This window comes from Tenrec ecaudatus, chromosome 2 (genome assembly GCF_050624435.1).
Source record: "Tenrec ecaudatus isolate mTenEca1 chromosome 2, mTenEca1.hap1, whole genome shotgun sequence".
NCBI classification, from domain to species: domain Eukaryota; kingdom Metazoa; phylum Chordata; class Mammalia; order Afrosoricida; family Tenrecidae; genus Tenrec; species Tenrec ecaudatus.
Genome location: NC_134531.1, coordinates 68,140,887 through 68,159,734, shown reverse-complemented (window position 1 = coordinate 68,159,734; position 18,848 = coordinate 68,140,887). Strand labels below are relative to the sequence as shown.

Here is an 18,848-nt window from a genome sequence, read left to right as displayed (position 1 = left end):
GGAGAAGGGAAAAGAGGAGGGCTGAAGACTGTTAATGGAAGAGAATGAGTTGCAGAGTGAGTATAAGGTTTGCTTAGGAAATGCGGGCTATACGGTCTCAAAGTTCTTCTATGGGACTTAAATTCATCTAAGTGCACTCAATTCGATGGCAACTCATAGTCACCCTTTAGGACTGGACAGAACTACCCGTGGGAATTTCCGAGACTATAACTCTTTATAGAAGCAGGAAGCCCTTTGTTCCTTGCAGTAGCTGGTGGCTTCGAACTGCTGACCCTGGAGTTAGAAGCCCAACACAGATCCACTGTGCGTGCCAGCAGGGCATCTGAATAAGGAAACAAATGAGGAAACTTGAATGATAGATTAATGAGTGAATGAACAAAATAGACTTTTGTACCTTTGGTGCCAGGGAGGCTGTTTGCAATAACCACCTTCTTATGCTGGAATTCTTTCAATTTCACAATATTTTCTGTGAGGAGGTACCTTTTAGCTAGAACAGGAACAAAAGTAAAATAACTCTGATTGCATTATGCTTACAAATCACATGAGTAGGGTTTAATAGGAACTTTGAAACGATCTGATCTTCTCTCCCTCTATTGTAAGCCAGGTTTAAAACAACTATTCATGCAGCAACTGATGGGAGGAAATATGTCTACATCAACAGATCATTCGAATCCTCAGCCAGGCAAGTTTGGATCTGTGAGAGGGAGATATTAGGAGAGGCCTTCAACATGTTCGTGAAAAAAATTAAACTCAAAAATAATGGCATTTTTTCTGCGAACTTTTTGAAGCCTCTTTGTACAAACCTAGATGAAGTGTATGTTGATCAATAATAACTTCATACTTTGGTATTTTTAAGACAGGTGTCTATGTTTTCTTAGCAACATTTTGTGACTTACTGCCATGTGTATACAAGTGTTTGTATATACACACACACACACATATATATATTTTTAAGTCTAAGTCATAGTAAAAACAAAAGAAATACAAACTCATTGTTAAAAACAAACTCATAGTACCCAGAGCTTTTTACAGCTACACATTGCCGAGAAAACAGGTCCAGAATGTTAGCTGCAAAGCTAGGCCTCCAATTTCCTGTGATTAAAGCCCTCCCTCCCGAGCCTGCTGAAACGGACACCAGGTGGGTCAAGGGATCTCAGAGTGGCGGCGTCTCATCTGAAGGCATACTACAGTCCCAAGTCGAAAAGACGGGCAGTGGTCTTTGGGTCTACGGACTCTCGAGCATCCACGACGCCCAGGTGCAACCACAGAGCAAAGACGTTCCCGTCGACTCCGGGTCAGAGAGGGACTCTCCCAAAGTCCGGGCCGCTTCTTTCGCTCCCATCCCCACCCTTCCTGCCACGAATTTTCCACCCAGCCCGGGGCGGCGGTACCTCCGAGAGGGCACTGGCAGCAGCCGGAGCCAACAAGGCTCACGCGGGGACGCACGCAACTTCGAAGAGCGAGTAGCAGCACTCGCTCCGGAGGTTGAGAAGCCGCAGCCATGCTGTCCCGGGCAGCACCAACTACCGGAGGCGGGGGGGAGGAGAAACAGCGTCGGCGCTGCGTCAGAGGGCGGGGACTGGATTCGTCCAACCCCGGAGAGGTTCGCACGTGGCCACGCCCCTTCCTCTGCCCGCCCCGCCCCCTCCCCGACAGTCCTTCCCCTTGGTACGTTCCAAGATGGCGGCCCCCATGGTGCGGCGCGGGCTCCTCCTGGCGCGGAAGGTGGCTTTCCCTCGGCTCTCCCCGACAGGTTGGTGGCCGCTCCTTCGCTGGGCCTGCGTCAGTAGGACCTGAGGACTCTGTTGTCGAGGAAGGGGAGTGAAAGTCGTTCAAGAAAGGGGAAAATGCACCCGAGGTCGGCTTGCTGTGGAGGCTGAGTGTCCTGGGCTGTAGTCTCTGACCCCTCTCTCCCCCAGGTGCCAGCCTGTCGAGCGAGGTAGAAAGCAAAGGAAGGTTCGAGTTTGAGGGACTCTTCCCATGATCTGCTGGTTTCCACGTTTAGGGGGTCGTCTTTTTCTTTTCTTTTTTGCTGACCACGAAGCACTCAATGTCTCCGCCCCGGGACTGGATCTTGGCTCCCTCGGAAGGCATGAAGTTAGCCCCGTCGTCGCCAACGTGCACACTCTTGGCTGGGCCTGAGGCATTAATTCCTGGGACAGTTTTTTCAGGTCCCGCTCTCGCTTTACCTTATGTCCTTGGGAACAGCACGGTGTTTCTGGTCGGCTGTGCTTTGCTACCGTTTTCCACTCGAAGACGCCATCTGCGAATCATTACAGTGATTTGGTTGCAAATCATTAGGGTGATTATCGGTTGCAAACAGCCCACACCAGCAGCTTGGTGGATTTACTGATGGAAAGAAACCAGGGCTCTTGAACGGGTTCACTCCTACTTGTGCCTCCGCCGAGAACGTCCTTTCCTCCCCAGACACACCCAGCCGTGAAGTTGATTCTAACCCACAGCAGCCCTCTCTAGGACAAAGTAGATGTGCTCAGGGGCTTTCCAAACCCACTGAAGCAATGTTTGCTGCTGCGCACTTAACCACCGGACCACCAGAGCATCTTCCCCCTGATAAACTGAGTCAGAATCCACATTTTAATAAGGTGATATGACAAGACTCCCATGGGGTTCTCTTGAAAATGCACAGTTATTCAGTATGTGAGAGTAGAAATGCAAACTGAGCAGGGAAAGCACTGGATGCGGCAGACGATTGGCATCCCGTAATGGTGTCCAAGGAGTCGCAGCCATGAACTGGAGAACAAAGGAAAGTGTCACAGAGTCATGATTGCTGACAGATCAGTTCATTGCAGTCACAGGTAGGAATTCAGATGGGAAAGTCTCTAAGAGTGCTGCTGGGCTCTTCGACCACCTTGGTCAGCTCATGACTCATGACCATGGGGCCTCGATACCCCAGCAAGGGCTCGCCCTGGCAGGGGCCTATACCTCCCTGGGTTAGCCAGAGGAGTCGCATGCAGACACTGCCTGTGGACAGAGCTATTCACGTTGCCAGTCAGTGGTCAGAGAGAACTCAAGGAGGTTGAATTGCTCAAATTTTCTGTCTTTTTTTAAGTCATTCTCTTTGGGGCTCTTACAGCACTTACCACAATCATACATCCATCCAGCCATGGCGCCAAGCACATTTGTACATATGTTGCCATCGTCATTTTCAAAACATCTTCTTTCTACTTGAGTCCGTAGTATCAGCTCCTCATTTTCCCCCTCCCTCCCTCATGAACCCTTGATAATTTATAAATTATTATTATTTTCATTTCTTACGCTGACCAGATCTGAAATTTTCTATCAGTCTCCTTACTCTTGCTTGGTAATTGCATGACAGCGCCACATAATGTAATGTCTTAGACCATTTCCTCATCTTTTTGACAGGTTAGGGATATAACTGGTGCAACAGTGTTTCAATGAAAAAAAAAGCATTCAGAGCACCAATCATCTCGGTACTTTGTGTTTTCCTTTTTATTACAATCCATTTTAAACTGGGCCCTTTCAGGCAGTTGCTGTATTTTTTTAGTGTGGTGGTTTCCCTTTGGAAACTTTTTCTATCACATCGCTGTTTAAGTAGGAGTAGACCTCACAAAGCCTTTTTGAAGCTCCTGTGCACGAGACTTGTAAGTTTAGACATATTGTTCTGATATGTCGGGTTTTGCTTAAAGCAGACCAAAAAACAAAGTAAACCCACCACCATCACGTTGGTTCGGCCTCTTTGTGACCCAGGCTGTTGAACTTCATAGGTGCAAATAACCTTATCTGAGGTCATCTCTTATCTGAGGAGCGACTGGCAGGTTTGAACCACCATTCTTGCTGTTAGAAGTCCACTGCTTATGATGGGCAGCGTTAGCAGGGAAGACTGGCTTAGTACTTTTTGTGATTGGGTGCTTCTTTCACTTACCATCATGGGAGGTGGGCAGTGTCAGCAGCCTGCAAGTTTATTCCAGTAAACCAGCAGACCTGAATTTGTGCTTGAGCCCACTGTTGCAGCCAGTGTCAATGCACTGTTGAAGGTCTTCCTCTTTCTCACTGACCCTCTACTGTACCAAGCACTGTAACTTTCTCCTTGGACTCTTCCTTCGTGATCACATGTCAAAGATGAAGTCTGGCCATCCTCACCTTGAAGGAGCATTCTGGCTGTATTTCCAAGACAGATTTGTTCTTCCAGACGGCCATCGTACTCCAGTATTCTTCCCAACTTATCAGTTCACCTTCAGTCTACTTTATTCATTGTCCAACTTTCACATGCATATAAAGCCATTGAAAACACCACCATGGCTTGGGTCTTCAACACTTTAAAGAGGTCTTGTGCACCAGATGTGCCTGTTGTAGGGTGGGCGCAAAGAGAGCCAACATTTCCAGATTACAGGAACCAAGTGGATTAAAAGATAAAAGATTCCAAGTTTTACTTTCACATGCACGGAAAAGGAGTATGGCTGGGATCTTCCTCTAGTGACTGCCCCCCCCCCCTTTCTTTGCCTCACAGCAGATATACAGACTGAGTGAAACAGTTTTTCAGACAGACCAAATCTTGGAATGACAGACACGAACTGGGGAAATGAGGCTTCACTTTAACAAAGATTGTATATTTCAGAGCTTCACTAAATGGTTTTAATATGTACACAGAGTTCGGGATCCGGCACCACAGGATATTTTCATCACCCTATTTACCAGTCACTTCCCTTGTCCCCCAAGTCCTGCCTCCCCTCGCAACGCTGGGCAACCATGAACCGACTTACTTAATCTTCTTTGTCTTTATAGATTTGCCGATTGGGGACACTTTGTAACTTCATATAAATGGAGTTAAACCATTTGTGATCTTGTGTGGCTTTCACTTAGCCAGGTTGCTTTCACTTAGCATGCTTTTTCAGGTTTATCCATGGTATAGCACAGATCAGTACTTCCGTCTCAGAATGGACAACATTTCATTTATTCATCAGTTGCTGGTGATTTGGATTGTGTACACTTTTGAATTATGCTATGAACATTCAGATTTCCCCCCACAATTTTTTCTTGTGATTTCAGTTGTATTAGAGCTTAAATACTGGACAGTAGGCTTGTGGCGGGCTACCGTTTATGGTGGGAGCCCCAGATCTATTTGGAATCTCCACAGAGATGTGTAGCCTGAGATCCTTCTGACCACTGGCAAGCGTTGTTCTTAGGCAGAGTGTGTTTGAAAGTGGATTGCTCACAATCCCGGTTTGAGTCTCCTTGAGGATTAAGCCTCCTTTTGCATTCTTTCCAAGCAATTAACTGACAACTGTCCCGACTGTGCCCACATTACCACTGTTCCCTTCAGCCCAGGGAGGGGCAGTCTCTCCCTTTGGGACCTGCCTTTGTGTGTCCCTGATGGAAATTAAGGTACTAGGGTCCCATGGTCTTTCTTCATACCCGGACTGCCTTGTCAGGAGCCTTACCAACCTTGTAAACGTGTCTGTCCAGCACGCTGTCCATGGAGGTCCCAGTCACAGACCCGTTCCCACTTTCATAGTCCTCTCCTAGCAATACTGCTTGTAACCCGTATTAATCTGTAAGCATGGGTCTGCCTTTGTGAATGAAAGCTAGGGAAAGTTTTGCCGTATTTCCAACCCTCATTGTTTGTGTAAATAATGTCCAGTCACTTAAGACTTTAATCTGTGTAATTCAACAATTCATGTATTGCAGTCTGTGGAAAAACCAACCACAAACCTTTCCCACAGTTTTTGCACACTTTCTACTTCCTAGAGGTTGAACTGAGTACCCTGGTGGTGCAGTGGTTACATATTGGGCAGTAACAGCAAGGTCGGCAGCTTGAAACCACTAGCTGCTAATATTGGCTGCAGTGTATTACTAGAATCTTTAAACATATATAATCTAGAGGATGAGAAATATGGCAAAGATAGGTTTAATAAGAGGTGTGTGTGTGTGTGTGTGTGTGTGCACGCGCGCGCGTACACAATGGAGCTATTGTGAAGATACTCGTTTTAAGATCATTGTCTTGATCCTCAGGAAAGAGATACCTGCTTTCTGCAGCCTATGTGGACGGCCAGAAATGGGAAGCAAGAGAAAAAGAAGAGTGTCACCTGGGTACGTACCTGTTGGCCTATTTCAGTCACAGACACATATACGAGAGTGCTTCAAAAAGCTTGTGGGCAAATGGTATTAAAAGAAAATGGAATTTTTCCACAACTGGTTTAAGGCCCCTCCAGTATTATCACCTACAATGGATAGGTGAAGTGATGTTTTCATGAGGATCCAATCCAGGTACGCATACCGAGCCTTCAAAATCATTGGGTTGTTGTGCACAGAATCCTTTGCTTGGCCCTGCAGGTTTCTGATATTCATATCTGCCATGAGGAGGCTAAGGAAGCTCAGAAGCCGAGGCTGTGCCGCACCCAGAGAGATTACAGCCTCGGGAACTGTATTGTTTCTGCGTTGAGTCAGAGTGGATGGCAGTGGGTTACAGACAGAGTTTCTCTGCTTTATTTCCTGTGGATCATGCAGCTGATGCCCGTTCTATGCAGCCCTTGTGTTCTCTGAGGGCTGACATAGCTAACGCCGCACCGTGGCTCCCAGCAGACGTACCGGGTTAAGTTCTCCGAGCCTCGGGTCACGTTTTTGTCAACCGATAAATACGAGTTTATAAACTTGTTCCGTATATGTTTCTGTTTAAAACCCCCTTATTTAATTTATTTTATTGACTAATAGTGAACTCATGACATTACAATGTCTATTCAAATAGGGCTTAGTTTTCATACTTATTTCCCCCCGAGGTGCAGAGCGTCAGCACCCTGCCTTTGAGGACCATTTTAAAGAGCAGAATCACCAACACAAGTGGGAAAAATAGAGCACACTCACCAGACAGTAGGAAAGGTGTATCTAGCGTGAGAGCTGAAACCAGAAGCCTGTGCAGAGCACACACACTGGGCCCCTTCTTCTTGCAGCTCCGTGCTTGTCCTCAAATGACTGTGATATTGATTTGAGGGTTACAGATCAATGGTGGGGGACGGATGAATTCACAAGAATAATAACGATCGACTAGTTTTCCTGCAGCCTGCCTCTGTCTTACAGCCTCTCTAGAGAGACGTGGATTTTATTCTTTCATCTTTTTTTTATTGCCAGTCTCTTCATTTTCTTCAGCCCTCTTGTCTCGGAGCTCTCTCAGTTTCTTTTCTGTGATGTTACAAGGTGATAGATTGGAAGCAGTTCTATCGGCTCCCATAGGGGCTTTAGAGACAATAACCAGGACACACTTTCCAGGCACACAGCTTCACATCATACAGGCCCTGAAGCTTCTCTTTCTAAGAAGCCCAGAGCTGCCAGCATAGTGGGTTTCCTGAAAGCCCTGGGGCGTGGTAGGTTACACATTGGGCTGCTCAACAAGGCCAGCATTCCGAACCCCCTAGGAAAATATCTTCTCCTGTAAAGAGGGACAGACTGAGCCACCCACAGGGGCAGTTCCACCCTGTCCTCTAGGGGCGCTGTGAGTCGTATCTGGCTTGATGGCAGTGAGTTTGGTTTCTGTTTCCCCCACATTTTATCATAAAGGCACTGCAGCATTTCTTCTATAAGAAACCAAGACCTAGAAAGAATCCTTGAGCTTCTCATGGACTTGATTTTGACTTTGGTTTCTGCCTGTCCTTGAACATCATTGGGACAGTGATAAAGGAAGTTGATTGGGGATAGTTTTATGAGACTGATGTGATTTTTGGATCAATTCTCATGCTTACTTAATTTGTTCCCTCAGGCTTCTGTCTTGTTTTAGGTAAGATGATGATAATACAGTATCCTGTGTTTGTTGAATTCTCCCCATAAGTGCTATATAGGGGTGGTAGTGGGGTGGGGTAGAACCAAAGAAGTAATGTTGTTGTAAGAGCGGACTTGTTTGTGAACCTGGGAATGAGCGAGGTGGGCAGGGGCTATCCAAAACAGAATTACAGGGGATATGAAGATAAGCGATTATAAAAACTTACTGTCGTCGCCCTGCTTCCAGCTCATAGTCACCCTGTAGGGCAGAGAACTGGGCCATCTTTCCCCAAAGTGTACATCGTTCTGTACACCTTTCAGAAGCAGATGGCCACCTCTGTCTCTCAGAGTGGCTGGTGGCTTGAAGCCACCAGTCTTTCAGTTAGCAGCAAGCCCCTCTCCATCAGGCACTTGACTGCCTGACTCTGAGAAAGACCCCTTCTCATAGTAAATGTCTTCTCACTGCAAGTCTGGCATTTTACAGCCACCAGCTTCTCCCATGAAGATTTACAGCCTCAGAACCCCCATAGAGAGTTGCTGTGAGTCAGAATCAGCTCATTGGCACGGGGGTTGGTTTTGGGTTAATGCCCTCTGAGTATCCCGAAAGCAATTTATAGATAATGCAGTGTGTGTGTGTGTGTGTGTGTGTGTGTGTGTGTGTGTGTGTATTAAAGGTCCTTGAAGTTGCAAAGATCCTGTTGTTCATGGGCTCCCATGCATCGGAGGTTGCCTTCGCAGCAACCAACGAGAGGGACAGGATATGTTTCAGCATGGAGAAATGCGAGGCAATGGCTGCACCAAACATCCAGAGTGCAGTGGCTGGGTGCTGTGCCTAATGCGAGGCGCTGCGAGATGACAGCTGAGGCGCGGATGGAGCTGTGCAGTGCAGCACTGGCCAGTTCAGTACCAGGAATGTCATCACGCGGATTCATTCAGGTAAAGTTCTGAATGAATCAAAGTGCTTTCTGACCGCAGTTCTCGTAGTAGTTGAGTTGTGGAAGACTTAGCTTGTGTTCCTATCATAGCTAAAGCGTGCTTTGTGATTTTATGTAAAATGGAGTTCCTTCAGTTAATTCTAAAGGGGGAGGGATATAGCTGGTATAGCTGTCATGCCATCGATAGCGTGTGGGTAACTTTCACAGACTTTGTACTTGGACATAACTTTACCTAAAATTGGAGGAGCCGTACAAACAGCACTTGCATATGAGGGAGCTACAGACAGAACCCTCATGGGAAAATCCCTCCATCTTTTCATCCAGTTTTCCCATCAACGTTTGAATCCCCTTCATGCTCTCTGGCCAATTCACGTGCCGTATTAATACTCTTTTGACCCAGTTCTTGTTTTCGCTCTCTGTACACTTTCGAGTCTGTTTTATACATCATTGCCCTTTTACCCCTTAATACTACCATGCACATGACCTGAGATGTGGAAATTCCATTTTGGAACTACAGTATAATTACCAACTTTAGTCAATGTAGCATGATATATATATATTTAATCGTTGTATTAGGGGCTCATCCAGCTCTTACCACAATCCATACGTACATAAATTGTGTAAAGCACTTTTGTACATACATTGCCCTCATCAGTCTCAACACATTTGCTCTCTACCTAAACCCCTGGCATCGGCTCCTCATTTTTTCCCCACCCTCCCCAGTCCCACCCTTGATAATTTATAAACCCTTGATAATTTATAAATTATTTTGTCATATCTTTCCCTGTCCGACATGTCCCTTCACCCACTTTTCTGTTGTCTGTCCCCCAGGGAGGGGGTCACATGTGGATTCTTGTAATCGGTTCCCCCTTCCCACTCCACCTTCCCTCCATCCTCCCAGTATCGCCACTCATACCACTGGTCCTGAAGGGATCATCCACCCTGGATTCCCTTTGTTTCCAGTTCCAATCTGTACCAGTGTACATCCTCTGGTCTAGCCAGATTTGTAAGGTAGAATTGTGATCATGATAGTCGGGGAAGAGGAAGCATTTAGGAACTAGAGGAAAGTTGTATGTTTCATCTTTGCTACATCGCACCCTGACTGGCTCTTCTCCTCCCTGAGACCCTTCTGTAAGGGGATGTCCAGTGGCCTACAAATGGGCTTTGGGTCTCCACTCCACGCTCCCCACCCTCATTCACTATGATAGGATTTTTTTGTTCTGATGATGCCTGATGCCTGATCCTTTCGACTCCTCATGCTCACACAGGCTGGTGTGCTTCTTCCATGTGGGCTTTGCTTCTGAGCTAGATGGCCTCTTGTTTACCTTCAAGCCTTTAAGACCCCAGATACTTATCTCTTTTGATAGCCAGGTACCATCAGCTTTCTTCGCCACATTTGCTTATGTACCCATTTGTCTTCAGCAATTGTATTAAGGAGGTGAGCACACAATGATATGATTTTTTTGTTCTTTGATGCCTGATAACTGATCCCTTCAGTACCTCGTGATCACACAGGCTGGTGTGCTTCTTCCATGTGGGTTTTGTTGCTTTTGAACTAGATGGCCGCTTGTTTACCTTCAAGCTTTTAAGACCCCAGACGCTCTATCTTTTGATAGCCGGGCACCATCAGCTTTCTTCACCACATTTACTTATTCACCTGCTTTGTCTTCAGTGGTTGTGTCGGGAAGGTGAGCATCATAAACGCAGCATGATATTTTGACCTATTCATGCCCCACTTTATCATATGACCCAGTCATGTCTTCTGTAAAGAGTTGACATCTCAGAAACCCACTGGGCTAGTTCTACCCATTATTGCAGCATCGCTCTGAACCGGTATCCACTTTGCCCTTTAACCCAGCAACATCTGCGGCGGTGTTTTTCTCTGACACAGCAGCCTGTCTAGGATCACACCCCCATTTAGTTGCCTTGCCTGTTTGGTCTCCTTTCATCTGGAATAGTTTTCCATCCTTTCTTATTTATGGCATTGGCTGCTCCTCTTTTGCTTATTTAAGAAAACGGTCATTTTTATAGGATGTTCTTTTTTTTGGTAGGTCACATGTATCCTCACAATGAGAGTCAAGCTGCTGTGAAGGCTGAGGGAGTCACCTCTGGTGACATGTCTGTCCATGTGCCCTCTCGATGATGGTGGTCGCCCAGCCAAGTGTGTGGTTTCTCCACTGAGAGTTACTGTCTTTCTCCCCCTTGAGTTACAAGCAGTCTTGGGGGGACACCTGGACCCTGCAGACATTTCCTGCTATGGAGTCAAAAACTTTCCCCCAAGTTTAGCATCCACTGATGCATCTTGTCTCCATCAGTCTTCACTGTGATGGTAGCAAAACGATGGTTTCCCTGCCACACGTGCTAGTTAGCACCCGGTCTCTTCAGTACTCAAGACCCATCTCTGTTCTCCTCCTTCCTGTTACCTATTCTCAATGTAGTTCTGTGTCTGGTGGACTCTGTCTTCTGTTTTTAGTGACTCATTACCATCCTTGTTTATTTGGGTGGTTAAATTGCACAAGGTTTGGCTAGTAGGAGCTCTTCCAAGCTGGCTCCTGTCCCCACCATTTTTGTGTTAAACTTCCTTACTCTCTGGCGTCCTGAGATAGCCTGCGGCTCATCGTGTACCTTTCTGGCCCGCCCCAGGGACCAGCTGTTTCCCACAGAGCCCTGATTACTTTTAGGAAGGAATGGTATGAACACCCAAATTCTGGGTGCTAGGTGAAGTCTTTGCTTCTTGGCCCATTCAGTAGACAAAGATGGGAAAAATATGTAGGTATCTGCTTAATGCTCCCTATACTGTATGCACATACATGCATATTTTATCAAAAGTGAGTTCACACCACTCCTTTCCATTCCAGTTCATTTCATGAGGTCTGCCTTGCCTTCCTTTAGTCAATATTTGTTTCCCATCTTCTATCTTAAGACCATTGTGCCCACCAAGAACAATATTTTGAGGCATGGGATAGTCTCAGGAATTGTATGGTTATATGATGTGATGGAGTGGGTTCCGGCCCATAACAACCCTATGTACAACAGAAGGAAACAATTCCCGGTTCTATGCTGTCCTCATAATAGTTCCTGTGCCTTAGCCCATTGTTGTAGCCTTCCTCTTTTTCTCTGCCCCTCTACTTTACCGAGCATGATGTCCTCTAGGCACTGAGCTGTCCTGACAACATGGCCAAAGTGTGTAAGATAAAGTCTCGCCATCCTTGCCTCTAAGGAGCGCTCTGACCCTACTTCTCCCAACACAGATCAGTTTGTCCTTTTAGCACTCTGTAGTATTTTCAATATTCGGTTCTCCGGCACCACAATTCAAATGTATTTGTTCTGTGATCTTTCTTGTTCCCTGTCCCAGATCTCACAAGCATATGGGACTATAGAAAATGCCATGACTTAGGTCAGGTGCACATTAGTCCTCAAAGTAACCTCCTTGCTTTACAACACTTTAAAGAAGTCTTGTGCAACAGATTAACCTAATACAATGTGTCATTTCTTGACTGCTGCTTCTATGAGAATTGATTAGAAATCCAAGCAAGAGAAAATCCTTGACAGTTTAAACCATTTCTGTACTTATCATGTTGTTACGTGTTGGTCTAGTTATAAGGACTTTTGTTTTCTTTACATTGAGTTATAATCCGTACTGAAGGCTGCAATCCTTGATGATCACCAAGTGCCTGGAGTCTTCCTCACTCGCAGCAAGCAAGATTGTGTCCTCTGCACATCACAGGTTGTTAGTAGCCTTCCTCCAATCCTGATGCCACAGTCTTCTTCCTGTCATCCAGTTTCATTGATTCTTTGCTCAGCAAAAGATTGAACAAGTATGGTGAGAGGATGAACCCCTGACGCACAGGGTTTCCTGATTTTAAGCCAGGAAGTGTCCCCTTGTTCTGCTCACACAGCTGTCTCTTGATCTGTGTGCAAGTTCCACAGGAGTGCAATGAACTGCTGTGCTGACTCGTAGCGACCCCCTGCGGGTTTCCGAGGCTGTAACTGCTTAGGGGGTTGGAAAGCTCAGTCTTTCTCCCATGGAGCTGGGGGTGGTTTTGAACTGCCGACCATTCCAGCCCAGCGCATCACCACTACCCCAGAGCACATTGAAGTGTTCTGGGATTCCCATCCTTCTCAAGGCTATCCATGGTTTGTTTTCCCAACAGTTGAGAACCTTGGCATCGTCAGTAATACACAAGTAACTATCTTTCTTGTACTCTGTCTGTGGTTGCAGCCAAGACCCATCTGACATCAGCTGATATCCCTGTTCTATGTCCTCTTCTGAATGCAGGCTTTAGGTCGTCTACTTGTCTAGTCTTCTGTCCACTAAATGCCACTTACACCCTCCAGTCTTTCGGACAGTCAAAAGTATGACCATAGCTTTCTGAAATGGCCCCTACAGCCTCTAGTACTCTTTTTGGGATCCACTGTCCTAGCCCTAGTGGTGCTGTGGCTTAGGGGTTGGGCTGTTAACCACAAGGTCATCGGTTTAAACCCATCAACCGCTCTAGGAGAAAACTGAAGCTGCACTCCCAGAACAGTGTACCGACTTAGGAATCCTCTGAGTCAGAATTGACTCAGTGGCAGGGGGCTTGGCTTTGGTTGGCCCTAGCAGTGAGACCAACCTTGACCTCAGTAATTGCATTACACACCAGTTCTGCTGGGCCATATATGAATTCTAAGCCAAACAATGGGAGTTCCTGTTGCTCTGAAGACCACTCTGGCCCTGCTGGCCGTGTGTCAGTAGAACTGTGCTCCGCGGGGCTGTCAGTGCCGATTTTCCAGATGTCGATCACCAGTCCTTTCTTGCCAGACACCTCTTGGTGGACTCAACCTGCCTGTTACCAACTGAACAAGTTAACCGTTTGCGCAGACAAGGACACCTTTCTAGGTATAACGGGAGGATTAGGGAGCAATGGGACCACGGCATTTGGCGCCTGAGTATCTCAGAGTCAGATGTTGAGTCGAGTCTGGTCCCTGTTATTTGGAGCCAAATCCCGGAGAACATGTCAGGGCTCAGGGAAGGAGCAGTGGCAGTCTGTTCAAGTAATTGCAGTTTTTCTGCGAGAAAAGCCATGGAGATGACTGCCTCTTTTGCTCTGTCAAGCCTGCCACGATGCCAGCATGCCCTGGGTCCCGCTTTGCTTCCCTGCTCTGCGCTGTGCTCTGCGTAGTGTGCGTTGCAGAGGCAGCTGTCTGGCTTGAATGCCAGCGGGGCCGGCTTTGAGCAATGCCGCTAGCCGGTGTCTGTATTTAGAGTTAGGGATGCTGATAAGGCCTGCCTCAGGCTACATGTATTTGTTGTACATGTTGACGGAATCGTGCCTGGGCATATTGATTTTATCCACTATATAAAAGGTGAGATAGGCATTTGAACTCCTGCCACTTGACAGAAGGCCTTTTGAAAGAATTGTTTTGCTAAGTCAGCTCACTGCATCCAAGTCCATGCCACTCATAGCTACTCTAGGACGGGGCAGGACTGCCCCATACACTTCTGTACTTTTAACTGTTTAAGGAAATAGCTTCATCTTTCTCCTGTGGGGTGACTGGGTGGTGGTTACAAACTGCTGACCTTGAGGGTAGCAGTCCAACCCATAACCCAACGAGACCATCAATCAGGACTACATCTACTGTGTAGTACAGTGGGGTCCAAAAAAAATAGCAAACAAAAAACGGAATTGTGCTGGGCAGAGTGGAGCTTTCATAGTCTGCATTTTTTCCCTCTAGGCAAGTATCGAGCAACTCTCTGAGTTAGTGCACCCAGTGACATCGCCTGGGGGTGTTCTCTCTGGTCACAGGGAATGTTTTTGTAAAAGCAGTTTTGCTTGAACCTCATTTTTTGTGATGGCCAATTTAAGAGAACAGTGTGCAGCTGTGAAATTTTGTTTCCTGCTCTGGAACAATGCCACAGAAACTATTGTGATGTTGAACACAGCTTTATAAGGACAGGGCTATGGGAAAAACTCAAGTGTATGAGTCGTTTTCTCATTTCAAAAATGGTGCAATGACAAATCTCCTTCTGGATGTCCATCCATCAATTTCCTGAATGGTAGTGCATTTGTCGTCTGTTCCACCAGGTCAGACTGTTCATCAAGCTGTCTATTTAGAGAGGCTCTGAAAAGACTGAATAACAGTGTGCAACAAAAAAGGCTTGATTTGTGGCAGACGGGGGACTGACTGCCACCACGACAGTGCTCCTGCTCACGCAGCCATCTCAGTGTGCCAGTTTTGGGCAAAAAACTGCATGCCTTATTGCCCCGCGCACTTTACTCTTCTGACTTTGCTCCATGTGACTTCTTTTTGTTTCTGAAAATGAAGCATGAAAGGACAGTGATTTGATGACACAGAAGAGGTGAAGAAAAAAAACGAGGGAGGTGTTGTCAGCCATGTAAACAGTTGAGTTTGAAAACTGTTTTCAAGAATGGAATTGCAGATTTGATAAATGTATTAAGTGTTATGGAGAGTACTTTGAAGGTGATAAGGTTGTTTTGTAAAAAGTTTTTTTTTAATACACAGCTTTGAAAAAAACTTACGGTTTTATTTGGGTACTCCCTCGTAGTATGTAATTCTGTTACCATTTAAAACGTTTTAAAAACAAAGGACACTTTTTTGCCTTTATGTTATATTGTTGCATACCTTTCTTCATTTTTACTTGCATCTTTGGGGTTGGATAATGGCATTGAGGAGCAAGACCAAAAGGAATTAAAGGTGGAGGTGCACCTGTTGTATGACAAAGTCTGGGCAGCAGGTGGCAGTATGGCCTCTGCGGAGACCGCTCAGCAGGTTGCTAACCAGCCTGGTGTGAAGCGCAGGTCCTCTGGGAAGCTCTCCTGGTGCGGGGCTGTGCACTGCATGTGGAGCGCTGTGATTGGGCGTTAGGGCCGGGAGGGTTGTGAGGTGCCTGGTACGGACTCGCTGATTGGGAGAAGGAAAGAGAACGATATGAGGCATTAATTCCGCCCCTCCTGATTGGAGAGCGTAAAATGGGAGGGGTGGGCTGTAAGGGAGAGATGCTGCCCAGTGTGGGTGCAGGACTGAGATTTACTTAAACCATTGAACTTCCTTCACTTGCTGTGAATGCTGAAGGAAATGTTCTTTTTCTTTTTTTGTAATTGGGAGGGCAGTTCTGGGGAACGAGTGCCTTCTATCCTCAGTCTCATTAATACTAGAGCCTTGTGGGCAGGGCTAATGAACAAACCATGAACAAAATGCAGCCTTCACTTAGGTCTTGTCGTCGTGCCAGCCTCTGCCAGGCACCCCAGTCTAACATCTCCGTGGGGTCCTGGTATTCCTTTGCCTTCCTGCCCTTTTGCCTTCTTAGTGATCTTTGTAGGACCTGAAATTCTGCCGGGCATCGTCTCTTTGTTTTAAATACATTTTTAGGCTAACGCTGTCTTTCTATGCACATATATATCTCGTAAGTCTTCACGTACAGATAGTGAACTGTCACCAAGTGAACGAACCTGTGCAGGCAATAGAACATTCCTAGCACTCCCTTCTCAGTACATCCCACTCTCCTTCACACTTAGCCACAACCGTCCAGTAGCATGGGATGTGTCAGGTGTCTTCTAATGGAAGGCTTTAAACATGTATGCGAGTACAGAGGCTTGCATAAGGAGCCCTTTTTGCCCATCACTTGGTTTCGACAGTTATAAGCTCATGACCAATCTTTGTATCATTTCAACCTCTCCTCACTCCCTCATCCTGATCTACTGGATTATTTTGAAGCAACTCCCAGACAGCATATCATTCCATAAATATTTCAATATGTACCTCTAAAAGATAAGATCTTTTTAAAACCATTATCCCATCGAAAATATTAATAACTCCTTAACCATCCTGACATATCCAGTCAATATTCAGATATCCCCATTTGTCTCATCTTTTTTAAAAATTTAAATAATTTGTAATCCAAATAAAACCTGCCCAGTGTAACTGGCTTATACATCCTTTTTTCTCCCCTGCCTGTTTTTAGTATCTTTTATTAAAGCAACATGCAAAATAGAGAAAATAGTTTAATAGGCCTCGGTGTATTATCACCCATTCTCAGGGTCAGCCGCTCCCATTCTTTTTGCTTCAGTCCCCTGGCCCCCACCGCTTTCTCTTTAACAAAAGTACTGTGGAACTAACAAATCGGACTTGGGAGAAGTACTGCCCAAATGCTCCTTGGAAACAAAGCTGGTGAGGCTTTGTGTCGAGTGCTGCGTTGGACATGTTGTCAGAGAGACAGTCTCTGGAAAAGGACATCATGCTGGGTAAAGTACAAAGGCATTGAAAAGGAGGAAGACCCTCAGGGAGATGACTGGCTGACACGTGACTGTGACAACGGGCTCAAGCATAACAACAGTTGTGAGGATGACACAGGCCTGGGCAGTTTTGTTCTGTTTTCCATCCTGTTGCAGTAAGTCAGAACCACCTCCATTATATCAGATCTTTTTATATGTATTTTGACACTGTTGGTGTCGTCATTGTGATATGCACCTCTAAAAGAGAAGGATTCTTAAAAATGCAATCATAACACCATTTTTTAGAATGATCTATTTTATTAGAGTAGTCTGATCACATGTGGTCCAAGAACATTTAAATAGTAAATCAAATATAATCGGATGTTAAAGACTAGTCTTCAGACATCATAGCCAGTGATTCCTCGCTTGTCTATGATCTTGCCAATGTAAAACCACAGCCACACTTCAGTAGCCACCAAACCATTCAGCAGAGCTTCCTGAACTGTGAGCTGTTTGAAGGGACCAGTCTGAGCACTAGGGACTATTTTTTTCAGGCTGTAGAGATCTCACCAGTGGTTGGAGGAACCAGCTCACCCTGGCATAGTGCCAAAATGTGGTCAATTGAGGCTTGTCACAATAAGTCACAGCAGCATTTACCATGCCGGAGCCTTCGCCACCAGGTTACCTATAAATAGGGCCGTGGTTCTAGGAGAAAAAGCCCATGGCCCGAAATGGTCGGTTGAATACATAACACTATTCTTATATCAGAAAATAGTAGCTAAAAAATAATAATAAAATAATTTAAAAAGAAAGTAGTAATTCCTTAACATTTAAGTATCCAGTGTTCACATTTCTCCAATTGTCATCTTAAAAAAATTATTAGTACTTAGTTGAAATAAGATTGAGGCAAGGTCTAGATTTCAATGTAGAGCGAGATCTACCTATTAAGTGTCTACTAATCCATAGGTTTTCTCTTGTTTCTTGAAATTAACTTGTTGAAGAAGCTGGGTCTTTAGTCCTGTTGAGTTTTTGTGTCCTGGATTGTGTGCCTCCATCTGCCTTGCATTGTGCAGGGCCACTCCACTTTAGTTCTCCTGAGGTTCTGTTTGTGTAGAAGAGTCAGTTTTCAAATTAATGAGTTGCTTCCTTAGTGTTCTCCAAAGGTGATCCATGAGGGCTTTGTTTTTATACATTGTATTTTTTCATTTAAATTTTATGAACATAAAGATTTAAACATTTGAGATACTTTTCTCTGTTGCAGCTCATTGAAATTTTGTTTGTTTGTTCTCCAGTGGTGCTCTCCAACTCTTAGAAGTCTAAATTTTGTAACTTCAGTCACATTTCGGTTTTGACTGTTCACGTACTGGGCTTCCTTTAGCTAAAATAAACACTGAGTTCAATCATTGCCTCATGAAATTATTTCCCTATTAATCTGCAGTTGTACAGGGGAGGTGGAGAGAGATGGTTGTAAGCACGAGCCAATTACTAGCTATTGATTTCTGCGGAGACCCCGCCAGGAATAGGACTCATGAGAAAATCCATTTTGGAGGCCTGGGTAGATGGGGACAGGAAGGAGCACGGGCCTAAAGATGGGGAAGCTCAAGACCCAGGGTTGGAGGGATGGGTGAGTGTGGCCCACAGCTCTGTTAGCTTGAGTCAACCAGGAGGCAAGGGCCCAGGTCATTGGAGCAGAATTTGATTCCTGAGTTGGATTAGATTCAGAATTTTATTTCTGCATTTTCAGTTCATGTATTATCACACAAAGTCAGGAACATCTTTTGATTCGGGTTGCTTTCTTTCTTTCTTTTAAAGTTCGCTCTCCAAATCGTAAGTGTATTTGAATTCCGAAAAAGGCAGGGTCCCCTCCTGCTCTCTCGGGTGTTTCTCCCACTGACTGAGGGTCAGCTCTCGCTTGCTGCAGTCATTTTTTAACTCTGCTCTTGGGTCTGATGGAGATTTTCTGAAGCCTGCT

The 18,848-nt window shown here is 45.6% G+C and overlaps 2 protein-coding genes across 2 annotated transcripts in view; one reads left to right on the top strand and one right to left on the bottom strand.

Moving 5' to 3' along the window:
• Positions 1-1,524, bottom strand: part of PTCD2 (pentatricopeptide repeat domain 2) — a 28,701-nt gene extending 27,177 nt beyond the window's left edge. The window contains exons 1-2 of the mRNA XM_075541156.1: positions 1,392-1,524; positions 395-487 (exon numbers count right to left, since the gene is read on the bottom strand). Coding sequence (XP_075397271.1) covers positions 395-487; positions 1,392-1,503 — 205 coding nt within the window. The 5' untranslated portion in view covers positions 1,504-1,524. The remainder of the gene's footprint in view (positions 1-394; positions 488-1,391) is intronic.
• A 127-nt stretch (positions 1,525-1,651) lies between these two features.
• Positions 1,652-18,848, top strand: part of MRPS27 (mitochondrial ribosomal protein S27) — a 105,960-nt gene continuing 88,763 nt past the window's right edge. Inside the window, exons 1-2 of the mRNA XM_075541155.1 lie at positions 1,652-1,753; positions 5,992-6,069. Of these exons, the coding sequence (XP_075397270.1) occupies positions 1,681-1,753; positions 5,992-6,069 (151 nt within the window). The 5' untranslated portion in view covers positions 1,652-1,680. The remainder of the gene's footprint in view (positions 1,754-5,991; positions 6,070-18,848) is intronic.